Here is an 11,601-nt window from a genome sequence, read left to right on the forward strand (position 1 = left end):
AGATATACAAAGAGGAAACAACAATAGAAGAGATTTTTTTTTTTTTTTTTTTTTTTTTTTTTTTTTTTTATACAAAAATTTATAAGGAAGTAGTGGAAAAGTACCAAGACAAAAAAAAAAAAGATGCGTAAAATGTTGGTACAACAAAAGATGTAGAGAGTTAAAATATAAAAGGATAAAATGGAGGAAAGACAAAAAAAAACAAAAAATGGAATATATACTTGTTATAGAAATGAATATGTTCAAGTGTGCAGAGAAGAAAAAAGAAAATTGAAAAAGGATGTCATAGAAAAATGTAAAGATCAACCAAAACTATTCTATAGATTTGTAAACAACAAACTGAAAAGCAAACAAGAATTAGTGAAACTACTAGGAGGAATAGAATACACAGAGGAAATAGAAATGGCAGAAATTATGTACAAGCATTTTAAATCAATGTTTATGAGGGAGACCATACAACTGAGAGATGTTGAGTGGTAGGAGAAAGTCACCCCAATGAAAGAGATAGAAGTAACAAAGAATGAAATAATGAACCACTTGAGTAACCTTGATGTCAGAAAATCGCTTGGTCCAGATGAAATGGCAAACTGGATTTTGAGAGAATGCATGGATGAACTAACAGACAAAATATTTAGTCTAATAAGCAGTTGATTCAAGGAAGTAGAAGTTCCAGAAGATTGGAAAAGAGCAAATATAGTACCAATATATAAGGGGGGAAACAAAGAAAACCCTACTAACTATAGACTGGTCTCTCTTACAAGTACGGTAGCAAAAATTTGTGTAAGAATGGTCAAAATTAGATGGGTAAGGCATTTGGAAAAAAAAACAATGTACTAAATCTAAGGCAGTTTGGATTTATACAAGGAAGATCATGTATTTACCTACCTAGTTGTAATATACGGGAGGGGAGCTATGCTCGTGGTGACCCGTCTTTGTATCTCTCCGCATCAAGATTTATCTTAAAAATCTTGTATAGTGTTAGCACATACTGTTTTGTTGTCTAATTTGTTCAATGTATTTATCGCTCTGTGGGAAACTGTTCCTTTTCAAGTTTTTTCTATAACTATCCTTTTTCAATTTTTTTCCGTGTCTTGTTTTACCGTTGTCCCACATTAATAGGTCGTTCCTGTCTAAAACTTCCATTCCTTTCATTATTCTGTAGATAGCAAATCTCCTCTTTCTCTTTGTTCCAGAGTTGGTAGGTTCAATTTGGATAGTCTTTGCTCATATGTTAGTTCGGCGAGTGTCGGTGCTAGTTTTGTTGTCGCTCTTTGTAATCTTTCTAGTTTCTTAATATTCTTTTTGGTACTGGGTGTCCAAAGTGATGCTGCGTACTCGAGTTTTGGTCTTATTAGTGTAGTAAGTATTTACCTTATCATTTCTTCGTCCATATAGGTAAATGCCACTTTGATTGCTCTCAATAAGTTGTAGGTTTCTCCAAACATCTTGTTTATATGCTTATCTGGTTTCATGTCCTTTCCAATCATCAAACTTGATGTGTTTATATTCAAGACTAATAGATGTAATACAAGATGGGCTGATTGTGCATTGCTAGACCTAAAAAAAAGCTTTTGATAAGGTGCCACATAAGAAATTGCTAAAGAAATTAGAAACTGCAGGAGGAATACGGGGCAAACTGCTTAGGTGGATGGAAGACTTTTTGCATGAAAGAAAAATGAGAGTGGATAAGAGGCAAACATTCCAATTGGGATGAGGTGATTAGTGGAATTCCACAAGGAACAGTTCTGGCCCCAATAATGTTTGCTATATATATAATGATATGGATATAGGAATTGAAAGTTATATGAGCTTCTTTGTGGATGATGCAAAACTGTTGAAAAAAGTGAACACTGTAGAAGATTGTGAGTCGCTGCAGGGTGATCTCAATAAAGTATGGGAATGGAATAGGAAGTGGGAGATGGAATTCAATATTAAGAAGTATAATATAATGGAACTTGGAAGAAGCAAAAAAAGAAAAAAGGAATAGTGGGATCATATAAATTGGAAGAGGAAGAAATTAAAGAAGTGGAAAATGAGAAAGACCTGGGGGTCATTATTATGAATAATATGTCCCCTGAGAAACATATAAACAAAATTTTTTGAGAAACTTATAATTGAATATGAACAATCAAAGTGGCATTTACATACCTGGACAAAGAAATGGCAAAGAAAATATTAGTCACTTTGATAAGACCAAGATTGGAGTACACAGCGACGACATAGTCACCAAGTGCAAAAAAAAAATACTCAACAAAACTTGAAAGAATACAAAGAGCAATTACGAAATTGGCACCAATGCTCTCAGAACTATCAAATGAGGAGAGACTGCAAAACATGAGCTACAGACAGAGTAAAGAAGAGAGAGAGGATCTAATAAAATGCGATAGTAGAGACACAACAGGATAATAGATGTTTGGAAAAAGTTAGATGAGAATGTGGTGTGTGCAAAAACGATACATGAATTTAAAAACAGGCTAGATAAAATGAGGTATGAAGATGGGACACCATGAGCATAGCTCTCCTTTCCATAAGATACAACTAGGTAAATACACACACACAAGAAAGTAAGTACAGAAAAAGACTGAATCACTAGAGAAAGTCTGGGAATGGAGCCAAAAGTGGGAAGTGAAGTTCAACATCAAGAAATGTAGTATAACAGAGTATGGAGGGGAAAAAAAAAAATCTGAACAATATAAAATTGAAAAAAAAAAAAAAAAAAGGCTCCAAAAAGGACCTAGGAGTAAGTATTAACAAAAAAATGTCTCTAGTGGACAATGTGCAAGGATGACCTGTCATCCAGGAGGTGCTAAGATGAGAGGGAGGGTGGAGTGGTGTGGAGTGTATTCAGGGATGGAATGGGTGGGAATGATTTTATGCCTTTTCCTTTTTGGCTACCTCCCTTGTGAGGGGGAAAAAGCCTTGGTATATGTATGTATGTATGTCTCCAGATAAGCATATAAACAAAATAGTCGGAGAAACCTACAATTTACTAAGATCAATAAAGGTGGCTTTTAATTGCTTCAATAAAGTAATGGTAAAAAAATATTAGTCACAATGATAAGACTAAGATTGGAGTATACTGCAACACTAGACACCCAGCACAAAAAAGAATATAAAGAAATTAGAAAGAATCCAAAGAGCAATGACAAAGATGGCACCAACACTTTTAAAATTGATATACGAACAAAGATTGTCCAAATAGGAACTACCAACCTTGGAACAAAGAAGAGAAAGAGTAGATCTACTGGTCATTTACAGAATCATGAAAGGTATGGAAATCCTTGACAGAGAAGACTTATTAAAGTGGGGTAAAAGAAAAAGAGGAGGACATGAAAAGAAACTCAAAAAGGATAGTTATAGAAGAGATCTGAAAAAAATATATAGTTTTCCACACAGAGTGGTGGATGTCTGGAACAAATTGGATGAAACAATAGTGTGTGCAAAAACCATACAAGAATTAAAGAACAAATTAGATGCTGAGAGCATGGCTCCCCTTCCTGTATAATACTACTAGGTAAATACACACACACACACCTCGTATGTTATAGTTCACCAGCAATCATTTTGTTTCTGGCTCCTTCAGTTGACAATAAGGTTTCCTTTGGTGTATAGAGAAGCAAGGAAGTAATTCTTTGTTCCTTATGAATCTCATGCTTGAATGCATTTGGTGAATCATTTATTTTGTGTGTGCAAATGTAGTTTTATTTCCTACAAGTATTTGAATTATGTTCAATATATATTCACATAAATGGACTTCATCACATTTCTCTTATCCAGTGCTATTTTATTTCAAATGTTTCCTCCCTTCATTTGCTAATGTTTATGGCAATATAGTTTAAGTATAAGAGTTATTATTGTCATTATATGTATAAAATCTTTTATACTGATGAATCAATGAGGAGTGCACAAGTCATTGTTTTGCTTCTCACGTAAGTGTCTGACCAACAAATGTTTCGAGGGCTTCAGAGTGGTTTTCTTCATAGTATTGTACTATAGTTCTGACATAAACTTTTTACTAACTTGTACTTTCTTTGTTCCATACCATTATGTGAAATGCCATCACTGCACAATTTTACAGTATCCCCAACATGGGATTTGTTTTAACTTTTTCACAGTGTTCCTAATTTCATTTCTTCTCTGCTGGATTGACATACTAATGCCTCCTATAAATTTGCTTTTGATTGATTGGTTTTTGTCAGTTTTCTTTTGTTACACTAACAATTTTAATTACTAAATATCCCCAAATAAGGTAATTTCAAAGGGATGGAATTGTTTGATTAAGTTAGATTATTGTTGATATAATGGTATTAAGATTTTTTCTTTCTTTTTCTCTACTAAAGAAGTACTGGTTTGATTATTTCAGTGAGGTTGAAACGTCACTTTATGTGGCGTAACCACCTGTGCCTCGTATTTGAGCTGCTGTCCTACAACCTGTATGACCTCTTACGCAACACCAACTTCCGGGGCGTCTCTTTGAACCTGACGCGAAAGTTTGCACAGCAGCTTTGCACTGCGCTTCTCTTCCTCTCTACACCAGAGCTTCAGATCATCCACTGTGACCTTAAGCCAGAAAACATTCTGCTATGTAACCCCAAGAGATCAGCTATAAAGATTGTTGATTTTGGCAGCTCTTGTCAGATGGGACAACGGGTGAGATAAGTTTTTGTCTGATTTTGAACTCAAAACTGAACTGTTATATTTTATAAGTTTGAAGATGGTTATATCCAGTCTTGATCATAGGATTATGTGTGATTTTGAACATAAAAAAGTCAGGTTATATGTAGTGTATTTTTTAAGTTAGTCTCAGCTGATCTTGATCATAGGTTGATGAAAATTTTAGAGTAATATTTGAATCTAGCTTTTGTAGTTTAATCCAATCACCTCTTGATATTTGCAGGGGTTTGGACACATAATCCCCTACCAGCTTGTAAAACCCACAAATAATTCCCTAGAGCCCTCCTCAGGCCCAGTAGTATAAGTTTATTTCCTGAAGATACAAAGATAAATGTGGTATTTGATAAGTTGATGTACATACATGTGACTATGCACTGGTGGCGCAGTTGGAAGTGTGCTGGTCTGGCATTTGTTTAGTTGTGGGTTCAAAACCCACATTTCTTTTCAATTACTTGGAGGGACTGTTACCCATCTCAAAAGTCAAAGCACATAGGGCAAAGGTGATGGCTTCAGCCACACTTGTGCACCATCTGGTGTATGCTCCTAACTTTCTTTTTAAAAATGAGGAGAGGAGTTCACCATATAAATGAAGCAGTGGGGGTTAACCAGCTTAGGCTGTTATCCCTTGTTGTGAATATGTGTTGTCTTGCTGCATTGCCTCTGACTTAGACCCTTCATCCACAAGAAGGTAAGATAAAGAAAAAACAAATAGGTGCAGGGTGGGTGTATGCCATGGCTACCTCCCAGACAAGGAGGAAGAAGCATTTTGGTATATAGATCAAACTAAAGTACATATACATATGTAAACCAGAAGGCCCTTTACCCCGTATTAGGAATGGAATGTCCTAGCCAAGGCACCCTTCACCAATCCACATCCATTTGTTGTCCCTTTCATTTTAGCTCTTTGTGGATGAAACTGTCCCCAAACCACTGCTCAAGTCAGAAACAGTGTAACAAGACAGCACCTCCACAGTAGGGTCCAACAGCCAAAGTTGATTAACTCATACTGCTGCATTACATGCAGATTTTACAGAGCAAATAAGAAAAAATTCCTTTGGGCTACATCAATTAATAATCCATTTGCAACCACTCTCTACTCGCACCTATCTCTTGCCCTTTCCCTTCCCTTCAGGAGAGTCATTCCCCTTTTACCCAAGGCCCCCTTTACCCCATCCATCTTATTCATCCTTGTTCTTCCCGTTAAGTTCCCAATCCATCTCTACCTTCCACATTCTTTTTGCTAGTCTTTTGTACTTCAGTATCTATGAGTATACCAAGTGCTCTTTTCCCTTACAAGGGAAGTAACCAAATTAAATGGCAAGTACCCACTCATACCCATTTCACTCCCATCCAGCACCCTTTCCTCCCTCACATCTTAGCTCCTTATGGATGAAGGGTCATCCCTGTATTCTGACCACTCCCTCGGGTCAAAAGCAATGTAGCAAGACACAGCACATCCACAGCAAGGCTGCTTCACTTATTAGGCAACTCCCCCCCTCTCTCCCCTCATGCAGAAAAAAGAGAAGACGTGGAGAAATCCCAAAAGGTTAAGGTCATTTGTACTTTTTTTTTTTTCAATATGCCCAAACCATCCCATTATTCTTTAATCGACCATATTTACCAATTTTTTTCCACACGTTCTGCCTCATCTCCCAATTTTTTGCTCTATCCATCCTTGTAACCTCCAACATACTTCTTACCAACATACTTCTTAAACTTTTCATCTCAAACACCTTTGAGGCCCTCCTTTCTGCCTCCCTTAAATTCTAAGTCTTTGCCCCCATACAGCATTGTGAACATGATCACACCTTTGTAAAGTCTTCTCTTTATGTTCATCCCTAGGTACAGTCAGAAGCAATACAGCCAGACACATCACATCCACAGCAGGGCCAACTGTTTCATTTACATGGCATCACTCCTTGTTCCCTCATGCAGAAAATAGAGAAAATGAGCAGCCCAAAGGGATTTTTCCTTATCTCCAAATCCATGAGTCCCCAAAAGTCTAAGCCAACAATATAAACAAATATAAGGCAAAGAGATGGGACCCCATGAGCATGTTGACAGTCATTTTTTATCTGGGTGAAAAAAATCCAAAACCACAAATGCCCAACTCACAAATACCAAGGTTTTACTATATAACTTTTCACATCATGTTTGGTAATTTTATTACTCTCCCAAACAGATTTACCAGTATATACAATCACGGTTTTACCGTTCCCCGGAAGTGCTGCTGGGAATACCTTACAACATGGCTATTGATATGTGGAGCTTGGGTTGCATACTGGTGGAGATGCATACTGGAGAACCACTATTTTCAGGGGGCAATGAGGTAAGAATTCAAAAGGTTTATCCAAACAAGAAAAAGAAATATGTATATACAGTGTAATTCAGTCAATTAATCAGTCAGTCTCTGTCTCCCGCTCTCCCTCCCTCCCTCTCTCTCTATCCTCTCTCTCTATCCTCTCTCTTTCTCCTTCCTCTCTCTCTCTCTCTCCCCTTCCTTCCTCTCTCTCCTTCCTTCCTATCTCTCTCTGTCCTTCCTCACTCTCTCTGTCCTTCCTTCCTCTCTCTCTCCTTTCTTCCTCTCTCTCTCTCTCTCTCTCTCTCTCTCTCTCTCTCTCTCTCTCTCTCTCTCTCTCTCTCTCTCTCTCTCTCTCCCCTCCTCCTTCCTCTTTCCTCTCTCCTCTCTCTCTCTCCCTCCCTCCCTCCTTCCTCTCTCTTTCTAATTGTATTTCACAGGGAACTCAATATAATGAAATTATTGGAAGGAGGAAAATTTTGGTAAAACTGAAAGTTTATACCAAATGGTTGTCCCCACAGGCTATTTATTTTTTACCTTATTCTCCTTTTCTCTTTAGGATGTGTGCCCCGTGGGGCTACAGGGAAAAGGATGCCTAGTCCCTCTCCCCGTCCCTTTTTTCTCGCCTCTTACGATCCAAGTGGGAAACTTGGTGGCAGATGAGAGGGAGGGTGGGAGGGGTGTGGAGTGTATGTAGGGATGAAATGGGTGGGAGTGTTTTTATGCCTTTCCCTTTTTGGCTACCTCCCTTGTAAGGGGGAAAAAGCCTTGGTATATGTATGTATGTATGTACCTTATTCTCCTCCTGTGATATGTGGGGAGGAGAATTCTGCCTCCATATTCCCATACATATCAGTGAAGACAACTAAATGAGACACAGTAAAGGGACTCGGGAACTTGCATGGATTGATTTTGGGACACAGTAAAAGGACTCAGGAACTTGCATCAATTGATTTTTTCCCCTGTGAAGAGTCAAGACATGAGAGGATGTGAGAGGAAGACTCCATCTAGAATCCATGTTATTTGGTCATTGAATGTGTATGGAAGTGGAATGGATGAGAGCAAAAGGGAAGACATTGGTAGTATGATGTTTGTGAGGAGAAAGATCGATGTATTAGCATTAATACAAAAGTGAAAGAGGAAATTGAGTTGGAGTTTAAAGTGTGGGAAGCTGGATATCAGGAGTGGTGAGGGGATGAGGAAGGGGAAAAATGGTACTGTGGTGAGATATATGTTGATGTAATCTTTGGCTGTACCTTTGTTCTGAATAAAGATCTAGATTTTGTTTCTGTCAAAATATGACAGCAACTTTTCTCATGGGCTGTGAATTAAGACTGTATAGTCAAACATGTGATATGCTTCGTTCCATTTTTTATTTCTTTATAAAGGCATTGAAATATGAATGGGTGGAAGTGAGTGCTTGCCTTGACTGGGTACCATCCCCAGTAAGGAGGAAGAAACCCCGTGATATATAGATAGATAAAGGCATTAATGTAGTTTTCTTTGTAGTGAAATTGTCACCATTCACTAAGTTAATTTATGAAACATAGATTCTTTTGATTATGACTGTTAAAATTCTCTAATATAAATGATTTCCACAGGTGGATCAGATGAACAAGATTGTAGAGGTCTTAGGAATGCCACCCAAGCATATTTTGGACATGGCCACGAAGGCACGTCGCTACTTTGACAAGTTGCCTGATGGATCTTACATTTTGAAGAAGTCCAAAGATGGCAAGAAGTACAAGCCACCATTGAGCCGGAAGCTGCGTGACATTATTGGTGTTGAAAGTGGAGGGCCAGGTGGAAGGAGACTCAATGAGCAGGGCCACTCTGTGTCAGACTACCTCAAGTTTGAAGACTTGATTAAGAAGATGCTGGATTATGACCCCAAGACACGAATCACACCCTATTATGGGCTGCAGCACAACTTCTTCAAGCGCACCAGTGACGAGTCAACAAATACCAGCAATTCCACGAGCCCGGCCATTGAGCCTAGCGTAGCCTCACCTGTCAACCACAGCACTACTCAGCCTGGTAAATAAAAGCATTTGTTATTGAACATTTGATGATTATGATTGTATCTATATAACAATGTTCATACCTGAATTAAGATGTAGCTTTATTTTTCTTCTCCTGACTTGATGATGTTTTGTGTTACAGTTGTGGTATCAGGCCGTGCACGGTCGGACCCATCGCATCAACATACGCACCCTGGCCACACTCATGGTGGCATGGATTGTGAAGTATTCAGCCACCACAGCCATGCACCAGCGCATACTGCGCACCCACGCCATGTGCATCCCCATCATGCGCATCGATGCAGACCCATAGACCGCTCCTTGGATGGTGGTGGTCGGGTGCAGGCGCAAGGGGCAGTTGGGGGAACCAGCCTACAACCTGTATATGCTCCCCACCACTACTTGTCCATGGGCCTGGACTGTACGCAAACCGGCTCTGTCAACCTTCCCTTGGCGCCCCCACCTCCTGCACCCTCTGCACCCTTTTCCTATCAATCCTTGGCACCCTATCCCCCAGCTACCAGTCAAGGGGTTGGGGGTGGAGGGCCTATGGTGGGATACAATTACCCATCACCCCTGGCTACAGTGCCCAGTGTGCAGGGAGCACCCAGCCTCCAGTTTGAGGGGGGGAGGCCACCAGGGGCAGCAGCAGCTCCTGTTCCAGGAAGCCAGGGCTTGCATGGTGATCAGGGTGCTGGGGTGTCCAGGCATGGGCAGAGACAAAGTGCCAGTGCTAGTGCTCTTGGAGGTGGAGGAGGAGGAGGTGGTGGTGGCAGTAGTGCTAGTGGTGGTGGTAGTGGTGGTGGTGGTGGTAATGGTGGTGGTGGTGGAGGGGGAAGTGGAGGAAATAGTGGAGGTGGAAGTGGTGGTGGAGGTGGTGAGGACAGCCCAATGGCATTTGTGCAGCAAAGTCCATTAGCCAGTCATTAACGGCTGGGCTCCACTAGCAAGCTGCTCAACAGTTTAGTGTAAAGGAGAGTTGAGGCCAAGGACAGTATTTACAAGCTGCTGCTGCTGCTACCATTGCTGCTGCTGCTGCTGCTACTGGCCCTGCATGCTCCTGTGTACGATAATGTGTGTTTGTGTGATGTGAGCCTGTGGTTGCCCCATATCCACTGGTCATACTGTCCACGTTGGCAACATGGAGAAACCCAGGCAGTATGGGATGCCCGTTGTCCCCCTTTCATCTCCCGACGCCAAATGCCGCATGTGAGGCCGCAGAATCAACCTGCCGCTCTTTGAGGTTATTTATTAGCGTTGGATGGATGGAGGAGCAGGTTGTGGTTGTGATGCGACACTACACGTCCGGCGTTTGGGCTGCTACCCATCATCTCAGGACGTACAGTTGAGTACACCCAGTATCCCCTACAGCTACAACTTCGATCAACAACCCAACACACACCTGCAACTATTTTTTACGTTGTTCTGTCCTGCCCATTGTTTTGTAGTGCAGCCCATCATCACTGTCAAGACGGCACTTCGTCATGTGGCTGCAGTCGCTGGCCCGTCCAGACTCCGAGACTGTATGGCATTGACAAAGTGCCATCTGTGTGGAATCCAAACACCCAACAGCCTCGATACCAAAGACCTTACTCTTCTCTTATTATTTCTTCTTTTATATACAAGATGGAATCCTGTGTATTTGCAGCAAACTGGGGGAAGACACCTTTTTATAATTTAACTCTCTCTCTCTCTCTCTCTCTCTCTCTTGTTTCTATCTTCTCTCTCTCCCTCCCTCTCCTTTCTCTCTCACTGTCTTATGTCGCTCTCTTGCCTCTCGTTTTCTTCTCTTTCTCTCTTTTTCTCTTTGTCTTTCATCCTTGCCTTCTCCTCAGTTTTTGTTTTTATCAATTTTTAGGTGCCCCCCATTTGACCAGTAAATCATTTGTATTTACTATTTTTTAGCTTCCTATTTTGTGTTTTCTTTCTCAAGGATTAGGGCAGTCCACTGAAGAACCTTGATTGATTGTTGGTATTAGTTTAAGACAGTGGAAAGAGAAATATTGGCATATTCGATCTTATAAAAGGAGATCAGTTTTGTCATTAGCCCTCGTACTCTAACCCTTTGCTTGTTGCATGTCTCAAATTCATAGTCCAACTTTTGTTGTGATAAGGAGTGACAAAATTAAATTATTCATAAATATTTGGTCCTGCATCAAAGCAAGGAGGGAAATGTTGATCCCACCATTATAGACTGATCTAACAGAGGTAGCAGTGCTAACTTGTCAATTTAATGCAGAGATACTTCACATAGTTTATAATAAACTGGCATTGCATTTTACAAGATTTTTTTTAGCATGTTGGATCCCCTGATACTTGAAGATTTATCATATTGTGCAGCTTTCTTGACTTACAAACATATAACAAACAATTTGCAAAAGATACCAAAGTGGAGGAAGAAAAAAAAGGTGGAAGGTAGAGGTGCTTAGAGTAAACAAATTAAATGAGAAGAAAAAGAAGGAATAACAGAAGATAAGTGTGGGAGGTGGTGATGGGGAGGTAGAGTAGAAGAAGGAATGAGCTTGCTTCAAGAAGGAAGTGACAATGTGCAAAGATGATGTGGAACACAGAGGATGGGAAAGATTAAGCTAAATGTAAGGTAAAGGA

The 11,601-nt window shown here is 40.0% G+C and overlaps 1 protein-coding gene across 4 annotated transcripts in view; it reads left to right on the forward strand.

Moving 5' to 3' along the window:
• The window catches only part of LOC143025507 (dual specificity tyrosine-phosphorylation-regulated kinase 1B-like), a 103,501-nt gene extending 92,229 nt beyond the window's left edge, over nucleotides 1-11,272 (forward strand). For all 4 annotated transcript variants that reach the window (XM_076185278.1, XM_076185277.1, XM_076185279.1 and 1 more), the window contains 4 exons: nucleotides 4,364-4,650; nucleotides 6,857-7,003; nucleotides 8,575-9,010; nucleotides 9,137-11,272. In XM_076185278.1, coding sequence (XP_076041393.1) covers nucleotides 4,364-4,650; nucleotides 6,857-7,003; nucleotides 8,575-9,010; nucleotides 9,137-9,924 — 1,658 coding nt within the window. In that variant the 3' untranslated portion in view covers nucleotides 9,925-11,272. The remainder of the gene's footprint in view (nucleotides 1-4,363; nucleotides 4,651-6,856; nucleotides 7,004-8,574; nucleotides 9,011-9,136) is intronic.
• The last annotated feature ends 329 nt before the right edge of the window (nucleotides 11,273-11,601 follow it).

The sequence above is a fragment of the Oratosquilla oratoria genome, chromosome 5, assembly GCF_046742065.1.
Source record: "Oratosquilla oratoria isolate Oo_2021 chromosome 5, ASM4674206v1, whole genome shotgun sequence".
Taxonomy (NCBI): Eukaryota; Metazoa; Arthropoda; class Malacostraca; order Stomatopoda; family Squillidae; genus Oratosquilla; species Oratosquilla oratoria.